The sequence below is a fragment of the Ceratotherium simum genome, chromosome 20 (assembly GCF_057802395.1).
Source record: "Ceratotherium simum simum isolate JZ-2026a chromosome 20, ASM5780239v1, whole genome shotgun sequence".
NCBI classification, from domain to species: domain Eukaryota; kingdom Metazoa; phylum Chordata; class Mammalia; order Perissodactyla; family Rhinocerotidae; genus Ceratotherium; species Ceratotherium simum.
The window spans coordinates 50253872-50277995 of record NC_141919.1 but is presented as its reverse complement, the minus strand read 5'-3'; the positions used below and the strand labels follow the sequence as shown (position 1 = coordinate 50277995).

At 44.0% G+C, this 24124-nt stretch overlaps 1 protein-coding gene across 4 annotated transcripts in view; it reads right to left on the bottom strand.

Moving 5' to 3' along the window:
- Nucleotides 1-15636, bottom strand: part of NFX1 (nuclear transcription factor, X-box binding 1) — a 63325-nt gene extending 47689 nt beyond the window's left edge. For all 4 annotated transcript variants that reach the window (XM_087444728.1, XM_087444729.1, XM_087444730.1 and 1 more), the window contains exons 1-4: nucleotides 15481-15636; nucleotides 10933-11937; nucleotides 2617-2775; nucleotides 1560-1637 (exon numbers count right to left, since the gene is read on the bottom strand). In XM_087444728.1, the coding sequence (XP_087300854.1) occupies nucleotides 1560-1637; nucleotides 2617-2775; nucleotides 10933-11937; nucleotides 15481-15505 (1267 nt within the window). In that variant the 5' untranslated portion in view covers nucleotides 15506-15636. The remainder of the gene's footprint in view (nucleotides 1-1559; nucleotides 1638-2616; nucleotides 2776-10932; nucleotides 11938-15480) is intronic.
- Between the last annotated feature and the right edge of the window lie 8488 nt (nucleotides 15637-24124).

The window sequence follows — 24124 nt, the reverse complement described above, 5'->3', positions numbered from 1 at the left end:
CTCCATTGACCTCTTGCTTCCAGTTTCATGCTGCCTTGCCCGTAGTACATTCAAGAATATTCATTTCTTCAACTAATACTAATTTAGTATCTATTAAGGCTCAGATTTTGGCAATAAAACATATAAGACCAACAGATTCTGAATAAAAGTGTCACCAACGTGGCAGAGGGAATAAGAAAGGGAAGCTCCTTTGGAAGAGGACACCTGGGGTTAGGTCTTGAATAATACAGTGGATGAAGACTTAAAGGGAAGAAGGGCAAGAACACTTTAGACAGCTGAATTCACCAGGAGATTCAGTCTAGAAGTTAAAGAGCTGATGGTCAATGACCGACTCTTGGTAAAAGCTGCTAGTTAAGTAACAGGAGAGGAGAAACATGAGCAAATTAGTTAGAAAAGTAAGGAAAGCACGAAGAAAGAAGCAGGAAGAGCTAGTCACTTCAAGAAGAAAATGGGCAAAAGCATCAAGGGCTGTTATGTTGCCAAAAAAGGTTAGGAACTTACAAAATCAGCCCTGGATTTAGTCAGGAAGGGGTCATTGATGATCTCTGAACACAGTTTTAGTCAGGTTATGAGGACAGAAGCAAAAATGCAACGGTTCAAGGAGGGAGACAGATAGTTAAGAAATAAAATCTGAAAAATCAACCATCAGATGGTGAAGGTTAGCCATTAAAACACAGGCAGGAGGGGGCTGGCCTGGTGGCGAAGCGGTTAAATTTGCGCACCCTACTTCGGGGGCCTGGGGTTCGCAGGTTCGGATCCCGGGCGTGGACTGGCGCACCGCCTGTCAGGCCAGGCTGTGGCGACGGCCCATATAAAGTACAGGAAGATGTGCACGGATGTTAGCCCAGGGCCAATCCTCCTCAGCAAAAAGGGGAGGACTGGCATCGGATGTTAGCTCAGGGCTAATCTTCCTCAAACATACTCAAAAAAAAGACAGGCAGGCAGGGAGGAAAAAAAAAGAGACATGCAGGAAATAGGCTAGCAGCAGGAATGAGCATCTGGATCACAGAAAGTTTTTTTCCTAACACATAGAGGAACCAAGCTATTGAAAAACAGGAAGTATTCCATAAAGAGGGCAGGCACAAGGATAGAGTTTGTAATGCTGGCTTATAGAAAATATCTTGTTATTGTAAAGACCAATGACTGATTTCTTGGATTAAAATAAAGTACCCTTCAACACTACTCCTTACTCATGCTGCTCAAATCTAGAATATCAAAGCTGCTGGTTAGGGGTGAGAAGAAGCCCATGTCCATACCCGTCTCTGCCATCTGGTCAGCTCTATTCTAAAGCTAAGACCAAGGACATCAGCACCACAGCTCAGAAGCAGCATGAGCCTGGTGGGCGTGATGGGAAGGCCCACCTCCAGAACAGCCTGCCAAGAGCACAAAGGCCTAGCTGTGTGATGGACCACGTGCGTATGATGTCTTGCAGAGCCCTGTAGCTTTGAGGTCTCATCAGTAACTTCTGAAACATGCCCAGCACACCACCTCTCCTGGGCTGGGAACTGACGTACAATGCACCAAGTGCAACAGACTCCAGGGTATGCAAAAAAGCTCACCACAGAAACAGGTGTAGGTATTAGGAACATGTGCGGAAACATTCTGACAGGCAGGGCACCTCCAACCACTCTGGCCATCTGTCAAGAAAAATGAGAGGAAACCAAAATAATTTCCTTACAAAAGCACATGTAATTTTTAAAAATTTAAATCTATATAGGAAGCCATAATATTGAAACAGTGGTAGCAATGCCCATGTTAAGGAAATCAGACATTTAAGAAACAAATTCACAATACTGAATGCTTTGCTTACATACTGCATCTGGGCTTAAATACTGCATAAGGACTTTAGATATAGCGAATCAAGAGGGTATCCATTTTGTTCTATTTTATTCGAGATATAATTGATATATAACATTGTGTAAGTTTAAGGTGTATAACATGTTAATTTGATACATTTATATATTACAATATGATTACCACCATAGTGTTAGCTAACACCTTCACCACTTCATATAATTACCATTTCATTTTGTGGTGAGAATGTTCTATTATTTCTAATACCAAGGTAAACGTTATCTGAATCTTGGCTTGAAAAAAAAAAGTAGGATAAAATATTTGAGTACATGCAGGAAAATCCAGATGTCTTAAATTAGAAGAACCACAGTTCAGAAAATGTATTATTAATAACACTTGCATTATCCATAAACACTAGTATACTTTGAGACAAGCCCATAAAATACTACGGAGCATATCTGCCAAAGGCAAAGCAACTCCAACATCCTAAGGCCAAATTAAACAACTGCTTTCTAAAAATTTTCTAAAGCAAATTACACAAGAAATGTTTTTTATAGTTGCTCCTTGGATAAAAGCTACCATTTTCTGTAAAAGTGACTGATTTTGTTGTACCCTAAATTTATTTTAATATTGTTATATTTAGCTGGTTTATTTGAGATTTGCAGCTTAATAATGGTCATCTGAAACATGTGATCAAGGCAACATACCCTCCCTGCAGATGAAATATTCAAGAGGAATTAAACAGTATTTTTAAAGCTAAGTTTAAAACCTGCACATATCAAATGGGTGAGAATAACTACTTAGAGGAGGGAAACGACCGACCTGCTTGAGATGCCGGAGACCTCGCCCACTTCTTTATGCAGTTCAGATGAAACACATGATAGCAGCTCTGACAATTCCACACCGGCGCAGCGACGCGAACCAGTTCACAGCACACCATGCACTCATATTTTTCTGTAGTTAGCTGTTCAATTAGAGAACCTGTTTAAAAAAATAAAACAGATAAACTCAAACACAGAAAAACATTCCTTACTTGACTCAACCAAGGACCACCAAGGTATTTGAGAGAAGAATTCAAACATAGAGGTTTTAAGAGATGTCTCATTCTGAGTAAGGCGGTTGTTCAGAGTTTGAGGCCAAGAAGGGGCAGGAATATGCTGGGGAGAGGACTTGTGAAGTAGACATTCAGGTGGGGATTCCCACAATTGAGGAAACATTCCCAAGAAACTGCCCAGGAACCGACTAGAGTAGCCAAATGCCCCTCATAACACAGGTTGAGGATCCACAAGAGCAATGCACAGAAGCGTCTTACCTTGCCCTCTCTGAATCTATCAGATCCACGGATTCAGGCTAGGGAAGGGCCGTGAAGCTGCAGAGGTCAGCTGCAAGAAACCTAAGCCTGGACAAGTTCCAACAACCCATGGTGGGGAGATGGTTCTAGCAGTTTCCTTGAAAGTCTTCAGTTGAGTCACTCAACAAAGATATGCTTGGGGCCTACCACAACACCCACGGTAGGGTTATACACTGACAGAGACACAGCCCCTGGCTCCAGAAGCTCAGCATCGTGCAAGAGACCAGTATAGAGCATCATAAGAATCCTCCCAGATTTGTTCCTGGATACCTTCACCTGTTTCCAGACTTTTCCTCAAACACAATCTTAGCAGTCTTTCTAGATCCCAAGTATAGCCAGGTGCTCTCAGAGCTGAGGATATATATACATATTTTTTGAGTCCACACTTTTTAGCATTTATTTAACAAGATTATTTTATTTGTTTTCAGGTCCAAACAGGTTATAAGAATAAAATAACTAACCCCAAATACACCATGCCAAGTGCTGTGCTAAAGCACTTTATATATATTCTCTAATTCTCTTAAGAAGGCTGTAATACAGGTGCCATTTTATAATGAAGAAACTGAGGCTCAAAGTGGTTAACTCACTTACCCAAAGTCACATAGCTAGAAATTAAAAAGTCAAAATTCAAACTCATTGCTATCTGACTCAAAAGCTCACAGTTTAATTATTCCATAATATTAGCTCTCCCAAGATCACTTTCTGTTTGTCCAATTTAATGTCAAAAGAAATAAGGAACACTCCCTGAGACTGTGGGCTCTGTGGGGCAGGGCCAGGCCTCATGTGCCTTGCCCACTGTAGTATTCCCAGTGCCTGGCATAGACCCGGTGCTCAATAAAGACTTACTGAACGAATGGATGGATGAAGGAACAAATGAGTATCATCTAGTCTGTTCCAGAACCTCTCTCCCTGGAAAGTTTCAGGTTCAGTAAAGTTTCTACAATAGCTCTTTCCCTCTGGGGAAAGCCTGGGATAAAGATACTTTGCGTAGCTGATTAAAGAAAATCTACCTGCTTTAGATAACAGATGAACACATCATAAAACTGAATTCTATTATAAAAACTGAGGAACCAGACTTAGATTCTTTCTTAAAAGTAGGGATACCCTACCCTGCAGAGGTTAACATCTCCAATAACAAAGTTAATTATATTTCCTACCAGTTAGCACGTTACATGTGGAAGATTCTGAAGGGTTAAGTTAGGTAAGAGAGAGCTCATTAGAGAGCAAGATTAAGTTTGAGCCATCTATATACAAGAGGCTGACTGGAGCAGAAGAACAGTCTGTGAGAATTATACTTGGGGTGTATTTTATAGAAAATGTCTATTGACCATTCCAGAACAGAACTGAGTTAGAAGGACAGGACACAGAAAAGTAAGTGAAGTCTGGAACACACTGAGAACACTACAATCGACGTTCCAATTTTAACCCCAAAGACTGTCTTTTCATTTTTCAGTTTCTCTTATTCATTAAGTTTATGGCTTGTTAATAAATAATTATTATTTTCTATGTGAGGCTTCTAAATCCAGTCACAGTGAAATGTGACCATTAGGATGAACATACATATAGTGATGTGATGACAGCTGCCAACTTTGAATGACCCACAAATTGCCTGAAGGACACAAGTAGGTACAGTCAAGGAGAACAAGGAGGACCAGAAGTGTTTGGGATCAAAGGAGTCAAGGAAGTTACATTCCAAAAAGACTCCCTCTTTTGTCAAACTCAGAGGGAAGTCCGGGATAATAAAGGCTGAAATACATCTGTCCACTGGATGTGGCAAATAGGAAGCCATTCGTGATCTTACCAGTAGCTCTCTGAGTCAAGTGGTGATGATGGCAGAAGAGAGAAAAGTGAATCAAAACAGAGGAAAAGCTGGGGGACGTGTGATGGGGGCACAGGCACCAGAGCCTGCCAAGACATGCTGAAGAAGGTGTGGTATAAGACCCAGTGCCAGGAAACCATCCGTGTGACCAAGCCCTGGACCCTCAAGATCAAAGCCAAGGCCAAAGCCAAGAAAGGGAAGGAAAAGGACTAGAAGCCAGGCCTGGATGCCATGGAGCCCTTGGCTTTACTCGGGGCAGGGTCCATGCCCTCCCGCCCTCCCTCCCACAGGCGCAGGAAATTACTTCCCAGTGCCTCAGTCTACTCATTAGGTTATCAACCACGCCCTGCTTCTTCCTTTCACTCCCCCACCCCCACCCCCATGCTCAAAGTAGGAAGGACAAGGGATTCCCGGAAGCTTGAGCCTCCTCCCAAAGGGATTTGATTCCCTGTACCCTCTTTTGTTCTTCCCACAATGATGCCATTACTAAGAAACAAATAAACTGTCTTTTTTTCCCAGTAAAACTTTTAATATAAAAACAAATAAAGAAAAGGAAACAGAGTGGATGACTCTTGATTAGACTGGAATGGAAGGAAAGGAAACACACTGAAGTCCACGTCACAAGGGAAGTTGCTCTGTTGGAGGGTAGGACTGATTTGGGAAGATCTTTATTCAGGCTGAAACTTGGAATAGATGTGAAAAAGCTGATGGAAGGAAATAAAGGAGATCTCAGAATGAAAGAAAAGGAAGGATGGGCACAGATGTCTCTGAGTTTGTATAAAGGGAGCAAAAAGTTGAGAAAATTATGGCTGATATCTTCCCTTTCTTAGTGAAGTGGGAGGTAATGAGGTCTGCTGAGACTGAGGGATATGAATGTTAAGGTCTGAATAAGCACAGAAAAGGTTTGGAGTGTCTTAGATGAAAATGAGAAGGACTGAGGTTGGAGACCACTATTCAAAAGATTTACTGAGACCTTACCGTGTGCCTTACTGTGACATTGTCTAGACACTAAGGATATACAGTGAACAAACAGACGAAACCCTCCACCCTGATGAAGGTTATTATCTAGGGGGGGAAGGTAGACAATAAACAAATAAATAATGAAAACATGTAGCATCAGATAGTGCTATGGAGACAGATATGGAGAAATAAACCAGGACAAGAGATTAGGGAATGTTGGCAGTGGGGGAAAAATTATAGCTTTACACAGGGAGATAAGGAAGTCTCTCTGAGAAGGTGAATGAACTGCAGCAGCACCAAATCTGTACTATGATGCGATTCCCTGGAGTAGAAAAGGTAGACTGCAGCATCAATCCAGGGCTGGGACTCTGCCAATGGCTTGGCAAAAGGATAATACTTCAGATGACCTACCATAAGACCCAGCCTAAAGAGGAATGAATGAAGGTGGGCAGGAGGCTGGCAAAGCCAGTAGTGGGTGGAAGAGACTGAGAGCCAGAAGGACAAGAGGTTACGGTCAGAAAGTGGAACCCAAGACTTTAAGATTTCAGAGATGAGGCATCCCCAGGGTATTTCCCCGGTAGTGGGTTTGAAGGGGGAATGAACATGAAGGTCACTGTGGTTGACAAGATCAAAGAACCTAAGGATGGCACAACCCATATGATCACCCAGAAGAACATCGGGATTTAAGGTAAATCAGTAGCTCTCAAACTTGAGCATGCATTAGAATCACCTGGAGGTTTGTTAAAAGATAAGATTGCTGGGCTCCACTCCAAGAATTTGTTTAGTAAGTCTGATGTGAGGCCCAGGAATATGCATTTCTAACAAGTTCCCAGGTGTTGCTGACGGCTACTGGTCTGGGACTACACTTGCAGAACCACTGGGGCAGAGGAAAGATATAGGCTAGGTGCATTAATAAATGAGGGCTGGGACTGGGAGATCTGGAGGCTAACAGGTGATAAAGAGAAGGAAACATGGAAGGTGATGAGCATTAGGTTCAAATGAGCAGGGATTTTGATACAAAAGTAGAAGAATAATGGTTAGGAATGACACTGGGGAAGAAGGAGTGAGCTCTTCTCATCCTCCAGAAACTAAGGTAAGTAGGAGAAGAGAAAAGAGCAGGCTGTGAGAGGCTGTAAGCAAAGTGGTGAACTGAGAGAACTAAGGTCACAGAGGTCACAGAGAACACAGGTCAACTAAGAGCAGGAGCAAAGCAGAAGCAGATAAGTATAGAGGGGATTTTGTGTCCACAGAATGAGGGTCCAGACAGTCTGGGAGAACAGGGCAGTGCCAGATGCTCTCAGCACAGAATGGGAGTAAGCAGAGCCCACTCTCCAACAGCCATGGAGACGTATAACTGGGCTGATCCTCTCTTTCCACTTCAATCAGACTTCCATCTCTACCACTTCACTAACACTGTTCTTACCAAGATCCATGACCCTCACACTGCCAAATCCAATGGTCGACACGCAGTTCTCATCTTTCTGGACCTATCGGTAGCATCTGGCACAACTGATCACTCCCTCCTCCTTCAATTCTTTCTTTTTATTTGGCATGTAGAACATGTTTCTCTTCCTAGTTCAATTACTATTCATTCTCCATTTTCTTTGCTGGATCTCCATCTTCGAACCTTGACCCATTCAGGTATAGGAAGGCTCCATCCTCAAACTCTTCTTCTCTAACTACACCCCCACCTTAGGTGACCTCCTCTAGTCCATTAAACACCGTCTTTATACTGACAATTCCCAAATTTAAATCTCTAGGCCAGATCTCTTCCCTGAACTCTATATCCAACTCCCTACTTAACATACCTATTTGGAAGTCTAATAGGCAACTAAAAATTTAACCAAATTCTTTATTTTTCCTAAACAAGGAGTAGATAAAGCAAAACACACGCAAAAACCACTTTTCCAACAAGGAAAGACTAAGAAACAGTCACAGATCAGAGGAGACTAAGGAGACATGATACTAAATGCAACGTGGTATCCTAGAACAGAAAAAGGACGTTAGTGGAAAAACTAGTGAAATCCAAATAAAGCCTGCAGTTAGTTAATACTATTGTACCAATATTAATTTCTTAGTTTTGACAAAGGATCAGAGTTGGTTATGAAAGATGTTAACATTAGAGAAAGCTGGGTGAAGCATATATGGGAATTCTCTGTCTTCTGTACTGTCTTCGCAACTTTTCCACAAATCTAAAATTATTCCAAACTAGACAGTTTTAAAAACAAACAACACCCTGTCCTCTCCCAGGCTTTACCACTTCGGTACATGGCAATTCTATTGTTCTACACTGCTGAGGCACGAAAGCCCTGCCTGCATCCCTGACTCCTCTCATTCTCGTGCATCCAACATCCAGTTTATTTGCAAATCCTGTCAGTTTCACCTCCCAAATACATCCAAAGTCTGAGTCTCACCTCTCCCACCACTACTCCCCTAGTCCAGGTCTCCATCATCAACTACCTGAATTACTACAACAGCCTCCTAACTTGTCCCCTTGCTTCCTTAGAGCCTATTCTCTACGCAGCAGGCTGGTTGTTTTAGAATGTTAGTAAGATCACGCCAACCCTTTCCCCAAACCTTCCAGCTGCTTCTCATCTTCTTAGAACCAAATCTAAGGGCCACATGATCCAGGCCCTGCTATTTCTCTGACCTCCTCTCCTACCGGCCTCCTCATTGCTCTCAAGGCCCCCCTCGGATTCCAATCTAAACTTGCTTCTCCCTCTGTCTGGAATGCTCTTCCCCAGAGAGCCACATGGTGCGCTTCTGCACTTCCTTCCAGTCTCTGTTCAAATACCTCCTCATCAAAGAGACCAACCTATCTAAACTAGCACCCCTGTTCCTCTGTCCTCTTAACTTGCTTTATATTACTTTTTAGCCCTTATCACCTGACATATTAAATATTTGTTTAAGTGCTTTCTGCCTGTCTTCCCTACCAGAATATAAATCCCATCAGTGCTGTATTCCCAGTACCTAGAACAGTGCTTGGCACATAGTATTTACTCAATAAATATGAATAAAGTGTTCTCCAGAATATGTGGGGATGCGAGGCCAAGAGAGATTTGTTAGGCAGAACTTTAAGATAGCCTCCAGATGCCCACCCCCTGGTGTACACATTCTGTATAATCTCCTCCCCTTTAGTACGGGTGGGCCTAATCTAATCAGGTGAGCCCTTTTAAACGAGTCAGAGAGATTTGAAGAATCTGTAGCAGATGCTTTCCTCTAGGCCTTGAAGAAGCAAACCACCACGTGGTGGAGAGGGCCACGTGGTGGAGAAGTGCAGGTGGACTCTAGGAGCTGAGGGTGACCCCTCAGCCAACAGCCAGCAAGAAAATGGGGACCTCAATCCTATACCCATAAGGAACTAAATCCTACGAACAACCAGTGAGCATGAAAGAGGACCCCATGCCTCAGAAGAGATTGTATCCCTGGCTGAATTTCATCCTGCGAGACCCTGAGCAGAGAACTCAGCTAACCTGTACCCAGACTCCTGACCACAGAAACTGTGACATCATAAATCTGCATTATCTTAAGCCACTACAATTGTGGTAATTTGTTATGAAACAATAGGAAACTATTAACCAGCCTTAAGAATTAAAAAACAACTCTGAAAAACATGGCTTTGGTTTACACACAAGTTGAGGTCCCAAGAAAAAGGTGAAGCCAATGAGGACTAGGAGAACCATAGGCCAACATAAAAACAGGCCCCGGCAGGTGGCGGCTTCATGGGTGAGGCTGTATGTCACACTAAACTAGAGGGAGACGAGAGTGGCGAAGATCCAGGAAGAAGAGCTAGTGGATTGAAGCTATTTAGCCTAGATGAAATATATACTCAGGGCAAAATGAGAAGTGTCTTCAAACACTGCAAAAAGCAGATTTGCAAGGAGGGGGAGGGAAACTGTGAGGAGAGGGACTAGTTGCTGTGTTGCTCCAGAGAACAGAACTTGAACCAGGGGACAGAAAGTATTTACAGGAAAGAAGTTTTCAGTTCAACGTGAGGAAGAACTTTCTATCAGTCAGAGCTGAGTACCTACTATTTCGTAAGAGCTGTGTTAGGCAACAGGGATACAAAAATGAAAAGAAAGATAATATCTCTGCTTTCAAGGAGCTTACAGACTAGCAGAGGGCACTAACACATAACACATGATGGTTTCCAGTGGTAGGTGCTATAATAGAAGTACATATATGTAAGGAAAAGACATAGCACAGGGCTGGAAAAGAGCAATGCTATCTGTAGAGGTGAGAAAAGGTTTCCTGGACATGCAAGTAAACTAGCCTTTGAAAAATGAGTAAGAATGCCCCAGAGAGCTGAGTGGTAGACATTGAAGACAGAGCGAGCCACAGAAGCAACAGTATGGAAAGACAAAACCATATAGCGTCCAGGGAATAAAATGTGCTGGGGATTGAGGCAGCAGAAGATGGGGTTGTTGGGTAAGGCAGAAGCCAGAATCTGCAGGTGACGAGAAAAAGTGAACAGGATTAAGCAAGGGAGTGACACAGTTCAGTATGTGTTTTAGAAAGATTGCTCCCTGATGCTGGTGTAAGAGGTGAACTGAGAGAGAGAAACTGGAGATGGCAAGACTAGTTAGAACTCCTGCAGATGAGCAGACAAGAGATGATGCAGGCTGGCACCAGGAGGGGCAGTGGAGATGTTACCATCCCCTACTCGGGCTTTCACAATTCAAAAAAATTCTTGTAACCAAACATCCACAAAACACATATCTGCATTTTTTAAAACTCTTACTAAATTTCTTATTTGTTAAGAGAAAAATTCCTTCTTTGTATTTGCTTATGATACATAAAAACTAAGTAAGTGGTTACCAACTGGGGAGGGGAGCAGGTGGTGGCAGGACCCAGGAAGTCGATGAACAGGATAGAAAAAGACCGTTCACTCACTCTGTACCTTTTTATACTTTCTAAAGGGTTTCGAAATTGTGTGAATATATTACCTATTCAAAAATTAAAATCAAAAAACCAAAATAAAACATTCCCACCCATCTAGTAGACTTACCTGTGTGCGTTTCCACGTTCTTCAGCACGTGGTTCTGTTTGCCTCGGGGGAAAGATGCTACTTGAGGCTCCTGCCTCCTTACAGTGCATTTCTCCCGGTCAACCCTTCTGGAAGACTTCCTGACGACTGCCAAGTTCCCATTGTCACAGGCAGATTTTGCTGGTCTTTCGTTGAGATTATCCTTTGGAATGGGGGCCATGCTGTTTCTGGGTCCTGCATTTGTATGTCGCTGGCCGTCTTGTTTTGGTGGATTCCTGCCTGGTCGTGGCCTGGCTCCCTCCACTTCCCAAGGAGGCCTCTTCTGTGGGTATCTTCTCTGCTCGTTGCGTCTGGCCCCATACCCGTCCAATACTCCTTTTCTAACGGATGTATCCGAAGAGTCAGGGGGGCTGACCCCCACGGGTTTGGTATTCTCAGGTCCGCTATCCTCGGGTTTTGGAGTCATTCTGTTACCCCACTCACCTTTGAGTTTCCCCTTCACTTTTGGTCCTCTACCATGGCTGTATACAAATTGGGTTGCTTTTTTGGGTTTTGCTCCCCTGGGATCTGCGCCAACAATTTCCTTCTCACTCTCAGCAGGGCTGTGCTCTCTGGGGTTTGTCCCACTCTCTGACCCGGCCACGCTCTCTAGGCTGGCTGCATCTGAGGCCTGCTCAGTGAGACTCTGTGCTCTCTTGACTCTGACATGCTGCTTTTCACTCTTCACCTTCTGCCAGGGTTGACTCTGAAGGCCATGGCTCTTGAGTGATTTATGAGAAGCAGAGGACTGGAGAGAAGTCTGCTGACTCTTAGGTTTGCTTCCTGAAGGATGATAACTGTGCTGATGAACAGCAGAGATGTCATCATAAGGGATCTGCCTGGAAAGCTGACAGGGAGGTGGTGAACTGTAATTTCTTCTACCAATCCTATTAGAGTCTAGTCTCCTTTGACTCCCACAATTTAGACCAGAATTTTTTCTCTCCTGAGGAATGAACTCAGCAGCGTCCGTACTGAATGTAAAAGTACCTAGGACATAAGAAATAGACATGCCAGTAAAGAAATTAATCAGTCAGCCAGGAAGCCCAGAAGACTCTAAGCCATATCTGAAAGCCATTTTCCTAAGGACTTCATATAAAACAGACTCTTAGTAAGGCCTATGTTTCCTGTGAAAGTGATGGGTTCAAGGTGCCTGTGGGAGACTGATCATCCCATGTCCAGGAAGGAGCCTCACCAAGAGCCACTGCTGAGAGTTGCTAAGTAAGGTGCTCACCTGGGCCACCAGGCATTATTTATACATGCATTTACTTTATCAAAAAATTTAAGGTCAGCCAACAGTTCAGGGGTGAGACATCAATCAGCAGGTTCCATGTGGTCTTTCAAAACTCTAAGGTAGCATTGTGTAACAGCAAGTCAACAGGCTTTGGAGTCAGCCAAAAGCACTTTAAAGTCCGGCCCTCCAACTTTCAGTATGAGCTTAGGGATGACCCTTGATTGCTTTTTAGCCTTGGTTTCCTCATCCATGACAGAAGATGATAATACTATTCCAAGGGTTATTGAGAAATTTAAGTAAGATTTCATCTAGTGCTTAGTGTAGTGAGTACATTAGTTTCTATCTCTTCCCCTCAGGAAAATATTTTAGTTTTTCCACACATAACTGCTATAATATGGTCCAGAATCCCACAGTCTCGAAAATTAAGCATATGCCCCTTCAACCCACTAATTTTTTCCCCGCAGATGCTTCTTTGTGTAGGCAACTCAGTCCCTACAGGCCAAAGATGAAAGGATTTGCCTATGAACACAAAACTAGTTAGCAGCAAAGTCAGAACTAGATGTAGCAAATAGAATATACTATGAATCAACAGGGCGTGGAAGACACTGGTGTAAGTCCCTGCCCATCACTTATTGTGTCTTTATGGAAGTTACTGAATCTCAGTTTTCTTATATGTATTGGAGATGGTAACAATCCCTACATCAAAGAGTTGCTTTGAAGAGTACAGCAAGTTAGTAACATGTGTAAAGCGGTTAAAATGGTGCTTTATTATTGCTGTTAGGACTACAAACTATCTGAAACATGCAGACCCGACCACAGATGGGTGCAGCGCAGAGCCTGTGGGTTTCAGGTTTAACAATAAGCCCTAACATTTATTAGGTACTGAATATGTGCCAGGCACTATTCTAAGCACTTTGCATGTGTTAACTCCCTTAATCCTTACATTTCTGATGAGAAAACTGAGACAGAGAGTAAACAGCTTGCCCAAGGCCACAGGGATATTCCAAAGCAGATTCAGGTTTCCACCCCAGGCTATGTGGGCCTCGAGAACATGCTCTTACACTATGCTACACTTTCAGAGGTTGGGCAGCGGTACATATACTTAAGAACTGAACAAGATCATAAAGGTCATAGGGTAACCTCTCACTCAACCCAGCGTTTGTCCTGAAAGCTTTCACACGGGCAGAATTCTGGGGATGGGGTGGAGGGGCTTACAAAATGGCAAGAGGATTAGACAAATTCAAAAGATGGCAGAGAAGGTGTTCCAGAAACATAAAAGATAACTTAAGGGTGGGAATGGGCAGATCAGACCAAGCCGGTGTTGTGTAGTCCTCTTATGCTTGAAGAAGCAAGGTTGGAGAGAGAGGTAGAAAAAAGGTCAGTAAAGTTCTCCAGAATAGCCTGGGAAAGGATGGGAAGAGGGTGTTTCATGTTAAGCAGTAAGGAGTTGATCCAACTACAGAGTCCAGATAGGCAGCACCTGTTCATACACAGTGTATGTTCCACTAGACGTGAGGAAGTAGGCAAAGCCCTAAGAAAGACACTTAAGAGACGTGAGGAAGGGAAAAAGGGCACATGAAGCAGGAAACTGGACCTCGGACACAAAGATCTGAGACACCTTTTTTTTCACTATTTTAAGTAGCTGGAAGTTACTCAGTAAATAGGATGTCTCATCACCAAGGGTTGGCTATAGTACAAGTGGTATCCTAGATCCAAGGTAACAAGGCAGCACAGTAGGTGTCCAACAGGTTGGTGGAGCAGAGTAAGGGGGAATCCAACTGTAGATTATGAAGTCCAGAGACAAAGTTGGCAGCGGAGAGTCTGCCCACGGGCAGAAAGATAATCCTGGACTGGGCTCTGTTTGAGGACAGGAGCGGGCAAAAGAACTAAACCTTGAGTGGGGATGGAGGTGTGGACTAGAGATAATGCTGAAGTAAGAACATGGAACAGGAATTAAGGCAAAAGCAAACTAAGGCACATGAGAGGCAGTAGGGAGGTCACTGGACTAGGGGACTTTGCTTCAGTAGATGGGGAAGAGATTATAACCTGGGGAAAACTCCAGAGGCCTAAACTATGACTCATGACTCACAACTAGCCCCACCCAACTGAAGGGTGTACAAATGGGCCAGAGGTGAGCCTGAGGATGGGGAGACCAACGGATCCAATTTAGAGGATCTGGGAAAAGAATGAGAGGGAGAATAACAAAACACCAGCCTCAAAAGGTTCCCACCCCCCAACATGACTTAATACCTAAGTCAGGACTAGGGTACACCAATGCAGTGTGTTTTCCAACTGTTTTGAATGAAACTCACAATAAAAACATTTTACCTTCCACCCAGTACACAAATACTTATATACTCTTCTTGGTGCTCCAACAGCTAGGAGGTAGCAGAACTAAGACTCAAATCAATGACTGTTTACAAACCTCATGCTGCAGATTGCTGCCCTGTTTTTCAGAAAGAGTGGGTCCTGAAATCAAACCAATGTGGTGGGCTGTGACAAGTATTTTTTCAAACAAAATAGAAAATAGAGCGTTCTGCAGACAGTAAGGAAAACCACGGCCTCCTGAAACTTTTGGTTCGCTTTTATATGTATGCACGTGTACACTGAGGTCGTGATGTAAAATGTTCCTTTTTGGTCGCTGTCCAAAAAGTTTGGAAAACAAAGATCTCAGGTGCACCCTGAAGGAAATGGAAATGGATGTTATATTAACAGCCAAATGAGGCTGTCTCTACACACAGTCAGCCCCGGGAGGGGAAGTGAGCTAACAATTATGGAACAGGTACAGCACAGGGCGGGAGCGTTCGCAGGAACTAACTTCTTTACTGCTAACTGACACGAGGAAAATGAGACTCGGTCACACCGCGAGCTTGTGGCAGGCTAAGGCTGGAAACCACGGCGCCCGCGCCGCTGCCCCGAGAGGCCCGAATACACCTCCAGCACAGCGCGCACGCCCGCCACGCGTCGGGAGCCAGACACCGTCACGGGCAGCGACCCGGCCGACGCCCGCCTGTCCCAGATCAGAGCGGCCGCTGCCCCAGCAGGGCCGGGACGAGCCCTGGAGGGGCGGGGACAAACACGCTCTCCTTAGAAACCCAGCCGCGGGGCTTCACGACCCAGTCGGGGATGGTCGCGATCTCGGTATGCACGACGCGCGTGGCTTGGCCCTTCCGAGCCACTATCCCCAGCCCTAGAATGCGCCACTCTCGCGATATGAATGGCCGGGGCCCTAGGACTCGTCACGGACCCAATTTCCGCTCCCTGCGAGGGGCCCAATCCCGCGCGGGCCAGGACAGTACCTGAGACAGGAGGCGCCTCCGCCATCCCGTGCCGCAACACCTAAAGCGAGGCCTGCAGCCCAACGAGCGCTGTCACCCGGTCACGTGCCCCGGACTTCCGGCGCCGCGAGAACATTCGCAAGTGCGCGCCCCGTAGACGCGCCACGGAGGTTGCGCGGCCTGAGTCAACTGTGCAGTGCGTCCGTGACGTCAGACAGACGCGCCAGGCGCCGGGCTGAAGGAGGAGACTAGTGGCTGTCGGTGGCAAGGATCGCGAGGGAGAGAGGGGGACAGGACGAACACGGACTTGCGTAATCATTGTTTTCCTCTTTGAGGGTCACTGTCCTCTCCTGCTACCTTGTCCTTTTGCCCTGCCACCCAACAAACTTCACCTCGTCTTCTGACATTATCGCCTTCCTAGAGTAGTTCAGGCTTGGGGTTTAAAAAAAAAGAAACAAAACCCACCTAGGTAGTCAAAAGGCAAACTGGGAAAAAATATGTGCAAAACAAACGATTCAGGGGTAATATACAAAGAGCTCTTACAAATCGGTTAGAAAACGATAAGCCATATATTAGAAAAGGACTTGAACGGGCAGATGACAATAAAACAAACACAGATGGACACTGAACATGAGGTGGGAAGTTTGGAGGCACTAAGTTTTAAAGTACAAAATTTTAAACGAATGTGTGGAGTTTTTGTTTTGTTGTTGTATTACTAAATAGAACACAACGTTTAAGTGTGAAGTATCTGCATTTGTAAAGTAGTTCACTGGTCCAGGCTTCCCCAAGAACAGGAATAGATTCATTCATTCACGTATGTTTTAATGCATCCTCTGTCTTAGGCGTTGCTTTAAGTGCTGGAGGTTCATAGGGAAAAAGACAAACATGGTCCCTGCCCTCATGAAGTGCATTGTCTAGTAGGAGATATAAATTAAGTAATTTATATTTACAAATTAATAGTTTGTAAAATAATTACAAAGTATGTTAGTGTTATGAAAGAAAGAAGCAGGGTTACAGTGACAGAGACTTACTAGGATCTGCTCCAGAAAAGATGGCCAGGCTTCCTTGAGTAGAACGAAAGATGAGAAGGAGCAAGCTATGTAAAGATTCAGAGGGAAAAGCATGTGCAAAGGCTATGAGGAAGGAAAGAGCTTGAAGTGTTCAAGGTATTGAAATATTTGCTGGAGAATAGTGAGCAAGGAGAGTGGCACAGCGTGAAATTGGAGCGGTAGGTAAGGAGATCATGCAGATCACCTGCAGGCGGTGAGAATGGATTTTATTCCAAGAGCAATAGGAAGTTGTTGAAAGGTTCTAAGCAAAGGAGAGGTATCTGATTTACACTTAAATATTTCTCTTGCTCCCAGGGGAAGAGTGCATTGTGGGGGAACAAGAATAGAAGTGGGCAGACAAATTACACTCTTGTATTGCACTCATGCAGAAGATGATGGTGACCTTGCACTAGAGTGACAGCAAAATGTGATGGAGAGAAGAGACAGATCTGAGGTATGTTTAAGTGTGGAAATTAATAAAAGAAACCTTAACTAAATTGGAGTTGGAAAGGCTTGTAGGGGGAGCTCTCATGCCCTATCATACTTTGTCAATTACACCAACCAGGAAGAGAAACATTCTTGCATCTTGGACAGGAAGTAAAACTACTTTACTACTGAAGGAGGATTTCTCTCCCCACCCTGCAACAGCCCAGCCAATGAGAAATGCCACAGCTCAGCCAATGAGAAGCTGTTGCTGCGCTGAACTTTTCCTAATGGACTTTCCCTTAGAAGAGCAGCTCCCTCATCCCCCTTTTTCTCTATAAAGGCAGCTCCCCTCCTTTGTTTTCTAGATTTGCCTATGGTTTGCCATAGCGTGCACACCCCGAATTGCAGTTTTTTTGGCTATTCCGGAATAAACTAATTTTGAGGATAAAATAACAGGCAAATTTGCTTTTTAAGTTGACATGAGATAAAATCATTATCCAGCTTCCAAACTTTTTCCAAACCAACAGGGATGATGTGATATCTCATTGTTTCAATTTGCATTTCTCTGATTACTAATGAATCTGAACGTTTCTTAATGAACTTTTGAGTTTCCTCTTTTTAAATTGCTTATTCACATCCATTGCCCGTTTTTCTATTGAGGCTGGTCTACTTTTCTTGCTGATGGTTTCTTGTATATCGTAGATATCAATTCCTTCTCAGTTTTAGACATTTCAATTGTCTTCTATTCCATGAAGACTATTAATTTTGTCCTTTATTGAACAGAAATCTTTAATTTTGACAGATCATCAAACAAACCTTATTGTCACCTTGAGAAATTACTAGATGTATCAGTCTGGGTCCAATCAGGAGAGAGAAACCATACAGTAATTTGTACAGGGAAGGTTTTATTTATTTAAAGACTTATTAACTATAACAGGAGATTGGAGTAATAAGAGATTGAGAGAACTCTAAAACACAGGATGAGTGACATAAGGAACAGCCACTACCTCTAGGGTTGAGATAAAGTATCCAATGAAGATCACCCCAGAGCAGAGGTGCAGACCTTGCTAGAGAGGACGTGCCTGTGGCTCACTAGATGGCAGGGAAGCCACTGTGGTGCTGTACTGGTGGAAGATGCCAGAAGTCTACATTGTAGTGTGCTAGGGAAAGCCATTCACAGGGAGGTATCTCACAAGAGGCACTCTACCACAAACCACCTGAGGGGGGTGCCAGGAGACGTTTCTGGCTCCTGGCCACCATACAATGAAAAAGCCAGGTGCTGAAGAAGCCTTGTGCATTGCGGGAGCCAGACACTGGAGAAGCTGCCCACAGCACAGAAGCCTGCCTAACCGAAACACTAGAAACAGGAAACCAACCCCTTTCCTCCTGCAATGTCTCTCGGGTGTCCTCTCCCAACAGAGCTTAATACCTGCCAGCTGGTAAAGGATAAATATTAAAAGGGCCCAAATCCATTTCAAAGAGCAGGCAAAAAGGATAAATTTGGAACTGAAAGGCAATAATCCATAACTGGCACACTAGGGAACCTACTCACTATTTTCAAAACTTGTAAATAAATGGAAGGAAGCAAGCATTTATTCCTGCCTTTCTATACAAACAGTACTTCCCACAACATACCAAAACTTTGACAAGAAATGAAAGCATGCTCAGATGAAAATTTATAGCTGTAAATACTTATATTTAAAAAGTTCAGACAATGGAATATTATTCAGTGCTAAAAACATTGAGCTATCAAGGCATGAAAAACACACGGAGGAAACTTAAATGCGTATTACTAAGTGAAAGAAGCCAATGTGAAAAGGCTACATACCGTATGACTGTAACTATATGACATTCTGGAAAAGGAAAACGGGAGGCAGTAAAAAGATCAGTGGTTGTCAGGGCTTAGGAGGAAGGGCAGCATGAAAAGGCAGAGCACAAAGGATTTTTAGGGTAGTGAAACTATTCTGTGTGATACTGTAATGGTGGATACATCGTCAAAACCCATAGAATGTACAACAACAAAAGTAAACTCTAAGGTAAACTATGGGCTTTGGGTGATAATGATGTGTCAATGTAAGTTCATGGATTGTAACAAATGTACCATTCTATAGTCAGGGAGGCTGTGCTTGTGTGGCGACAGAGTGTAAATGGGAACTCTCTGTACTTTCTGCTCAACTCTGTTGTGAACCTAAAACTGCTCTAAAAAATAAAGTTTATTAATTAAAAAAAATAGATCTCAAATTAACAGCCTAAACTTCTACCTTAAGAAACTAGAAAAAAGAAGAGCAAACTAAACCAAAACAAGTAGAAGGAAAGAAATAATAAAGGTTAGAGCAGAGTGAACTGAAAAATAGAAAAATAGAGAAAAATCAACAAAACAAAGTTGGTTCATTAAACAAAATTGACCAACTTTTAACTAGAGTGACCAAGTAAAAAAAAAAGAGAGGAAACTCAAATTACTAAGATTAGGAATGAGAAAGGGAACATCACTACCAACCTTACAGAAATAAAAAGGATCATAAGGGAATACCATGAACAACTGTATGCCAACAAATTAGATCACCTAGATGAAAGGGACAAATTCCTAGAAATACACGAACTACCAAAATGGACTCAAGAATAAATAGAAAATCTGAATAGACCTATAACAAGAGATTGAATTAGTAATAAAAAAGTTTCCCACAAAGCCCAGACCCGGATGGCTTCACTGGTGAACTCTACCAAATGTTCAAAGAATTGACACTAGTCCTTCACAAACTCTTCAAAAAAAATAAAACAAGAGGAGAGAAGACTTCCCAATGCCTCCTCTGGATGAAAACTCTGCCTTAGGGCAATCATTGCCTGTCTCTTCATTGCAGAAATTGATGGTAACAGCCCAGATTGCTTATCCATGAAAACAGGTTCAGACTGATCCAGCACCCTAGAGCAGCGGTTCTTAACTTCAGCTACACATAAGGACTACTTGGGAGCTTTTAAGAATCCAAGTGCCCACAATGTATTCAGATATATTATAGCAGAATCTATGGGGGTAGGACCCAGGCAGCAATAAAACAAACAAAACCTCTCTAGGTGATGTAACTGTAAGAAAATATAAAAGGAAAGCTAAGGGATACGGATAATAGAGGTAGAAGTGCCAAACTTGTACTCTCTATTGGGTCATCCCAACCTCCTCCAACCTTGCTAAACCTTCAGGGCTGATAGATCGCAACCTAAGGGGACCACCTGCACTCAATTCTGCTTCTCTCTAAGGGTTAACGGGGCAGATACTGACCAGGGGCGCTGTCTGGAGGCAGCCATGGGAGTGATCATCAGGTGATGTGGTGCCCAGGGCTCTCTACCAGAGGACTCTTCACTATCTTTAAATTCACTGGGATTGACACAGACCAGGGCCTGGCTTTTGGTCCCTTCCCAGTACAGCAAGAATTAGCAGAATGACGGTGTTAAGGAAGCACCAGGGAGGGGAAGCTGTGTGAGCAGAGGCAGAGAATCAGGACTGTGTGGTGGATGTGTGGGAACCGGAAGCAATTATGAGGGCATAAAACTGAAAAGTGGGACATGGCACGGAGAGAGGCTGCAGAGAAATTTTTCAAGACTGTTACTGGCAAGTGACAGGAACCCAACTCCAACTAGTTTAAGCAGAAAAGGGGGTTTCGTGGCAGAATTCTCAGATAGCTCACTGAATTAAAGGAAGAGTTGCAGAGACTTGGAGCACTCTGGGAATCTCAGGGATCAGAACAGGGCTTAGTGCCATGAAGATTCTTTTACTCTGCCTCTCATCTTGGCTCCTCTCTGGCCTCAATATCTCAAGCTTCTCATACTAACAAAAAGGTAAAAAAAAAAAAAAAGCATTTCCCCTAGTTTGCATTTAGAAAATCTGAGGGATGTACTTTAATAGGCACAGCCTGGTCACAAGCCCCTCTCCCATAACTTGGAAGAGTAAGGGTAGGGCTACTCTAATTGGTATTTTTCCAATAATCACATGGTTAGAATGGGGGAGACAGTTTTCTAAAAGAAAGAGAAAAGATTAAGCCATAAACTATTACAGAGAGGCAGGTGCCAAGTCATAGGCAGCTTTTTATGTCCTGCTGGAGGTGTCAGGGCACCATGAAAGACTTTAAGTAAGGGAATGGCATGGTCAGACTTTATTTCAGAAAGGTAAGTACAGGGCTGGTCTGGTGGTGCAGTGGTTAAGTTTGCATGCTCTGCTTCAGTGGCCCGGGGTTCGCAGGTTTGGATCCCAGGTGCGGACCTACACACCGCTCATCAAGCCAGGCTGTGGCGGCGACCCATATACAAAGTAGAGGAAGATTAGCACAGATGTTAGCTCAGGGCCACTCTTCCTCAAGCAAAAAGAGGAAGATTGGCAACAGATGTTAGCTCAAGGCCAGTCTTCCTCACCAAAAAAAAAAAAAAAAGGTAAGCACAGCTGTATGTGATGGATGAACTCAAGGAAGTAAAACTATGCAAGAAGAGAAAGCAAATAACTTATTCCAAAAGGCTAGGTGAGGGATTTCTAGGCCAAGGAGAGTCGAGAGAGGAAAAGAGAGGAGGGGTCAGATTTGAGAAACACTTAGGGGTTAAACGCAGGGTGTAATGATTGATTGCATCTGTAGGGTGAGGCAAAATAGGCATCGAGGACAACTCAAGAGCTTTCAGTTTTGAATGATGGAGGATAACAGTTCCATTAGCTGAGACAGAAACAGGAGGAGGAGATTCAGGTCTGGGGGAAAGGTAATGGTTGTCTTGGCCATGTGAAGTATTTGTGGGTTTCTGGAGCATCCAAATAATTGTCAGGCAAACAGCTGGATATAAATAGGATTCTGAAACTCAAGGGCAAGATCAGGGATCAAAGTATAGATTTAGGAGTCAGCAGTCAAAGCCATGAGAATAGCTGAGATCACTCAATATAAATGAGCAGGGAAAGAAGTCTGGTGAATAAAGGCTAGAATCCTGAGGAACACTAACATTACAGGGTTGGAGAGAGCAGAACTTCAGAAAGGAGTCTCAGAGGGAATAGTCAGAGGAACAGGAGAACCAGAGAGTCTTGTCACAAAAGCCAACGGAGTAGAGATTTTGGTGGAATGATTCCTCACTGGTATCCAACGCACCAAAGAGGTCTAGCTGGAGGACTAACTGTCACCCATTAAAACTGGCAACGTAGGGCCGGCCCCGTGGCTTAGCGGTTAAGTGTGGGCACTCCGCTGCTGGCGGACCGGGTTCAGATCCCGGGCGCGCACCGACACACTGCTTTTCCGGCCATGCTGAGGCTGCGTCCCACGTACAGCAACTAGAAGGATGTGCAGCTATAACATACAACTATCTACTGGGGCTTTTGGGGGAAAAAAATAAATAAAAATTATAAAAAAAACCCCAAAAACTGGCAACATATGGGTCACTGATAACATTTGGCAAGGTAAGAAATAAGGCAGGAATGTTTGCTGACAGTGAACACCAAGATAAGGAGCTTAATTTGGATGTTGGATTTTAGGTAATGGTAGGACATTTAATTGGGAACGCCCAGAATTAAAAATAAGAGGTCTCGGCTAGTGAGTTATTTTGAGCCATTAGTGCATAGGTAATAGTTAAAGTCATGGGTGTGAGACATCTCAAGGAGAGTATGAAAGGTGAAAAGAAGTCCAAGATTGGAACTATAAAGGAAAAAATATTTAAAGAGCTGAGTAAGAACTTATAGGGAAGCCAAGGAAGGTTTCAAGAAGGTAATGATGAATAGTAGGATGTTTGCTCCCAGTGGAAGTCTTCTTGGGAGGGTGCGATTATTGGGGGTGAGAGAGGGTTACACACTTGTCTCATCCCCAGCTATTAACTAGACGGGGAGGTTTTGTTTTTTGCTGAGGAAGATTAGCCCTGAGCTAACATCCATGCCCATCTTCCTCTACTTTATATGTGGGACGCCTGCCACAGTATGGCTTGATAAGCAGTGCGTAGGTCCACGCCCAGGATCCAGACCTGTGAACCCCAGACCACCAAAGTGGAGTATGCGAACTTAACCACTACGCCACTGGGCTGGCCCCTAGACAGGCAGGTGTTTTTTTTTTTTTTTTTTGAGAGGAAAATCAGCCCTGAGCTAACATCTGATGCCAATCCTCCTCTTTTTGCCAAGGAAGATTGGCCCTGGGCTAACATCTGTGCCCATTTTCCTCCACTTTATATGGGACACCGCCATAGCATGGCTTGACAAGTGGTGCATTGGTGTGTGCCCCGAATCTGAAGCTGCAAACCCTCGGGCCACCAAAGCCAAGCGCGTGCACTTAACTGCTACCCCACTGGGCCGGCCCCCAGACAGGGAGGTTTTATTTTTTTTTTTGTGAGGAAGATCAGCCCTGAGCTAACATCCACGCTAATCCTCCTCTTTTTGCTGAGGAAGACTGGCTCTGAGGTAACATCTGTTGCCAATCCTCCTCCTTTTTTTTCCCCCCAAAGCCCCAGTAGACAGTTGTATGTCATAGTTGCACATCCTTCTAGCTGCTGTATGTGGGATGCCGCCTCAGCATGGCCAGAGAAGCGGTGTGTCGGTGTGCACCCGGGGGATCCGAAGCCGGGCTGCCAGCAGCGGAGCGCGCGCACTTAACCGCTAAGCCACAGGGCCGGCCCCAGGGAAGTTTTGAGGAGAGGATTGTGATTGTTCTCAGTATCCCCTGGGCTGGTATAGAGACTCTACAGAGCTGGAGTTCAATAAGTGTTTATTGATTTGCTGACACATGAAAGGCTGGTGCATGTGGCACTGTGAGGCACCCAGCAAGGCTGGGGGAAGGAACGCTGTTGGGGAGAGGCTGAGTAAGGAAGGGAGGATCACTGAAGATCCTGAAATCAGGCCAGAATCTGGACTTGCTCTAGCACTCCAGGCACCTCCTAAGCAAAGAATGAAGGCCCCGCTTTTTTATTGTTAATAATCCCTCACATGAGAAGAGCACGTTGCAGTTAACAAAGTACTCACGACAATTACCTCAATTACTCCTCACAAAAGCTTTGTGAGGTAAGTACAGTTTTACTAATAAGGCAATGGAAGTTTAGAGAAGTGAGCAGGCTACTCAGTAGTTAGTTATTAGATGGCAGACCTAGGGCCCAAGTCTGCAGTGTTCCTTGCTCTTTCCTCTATACCACAATGCTACCAGTTAAATTTGATTTCTGTAGTGGAGATTTTAGGCTGAAGTGATATTAGTAAAATTAAA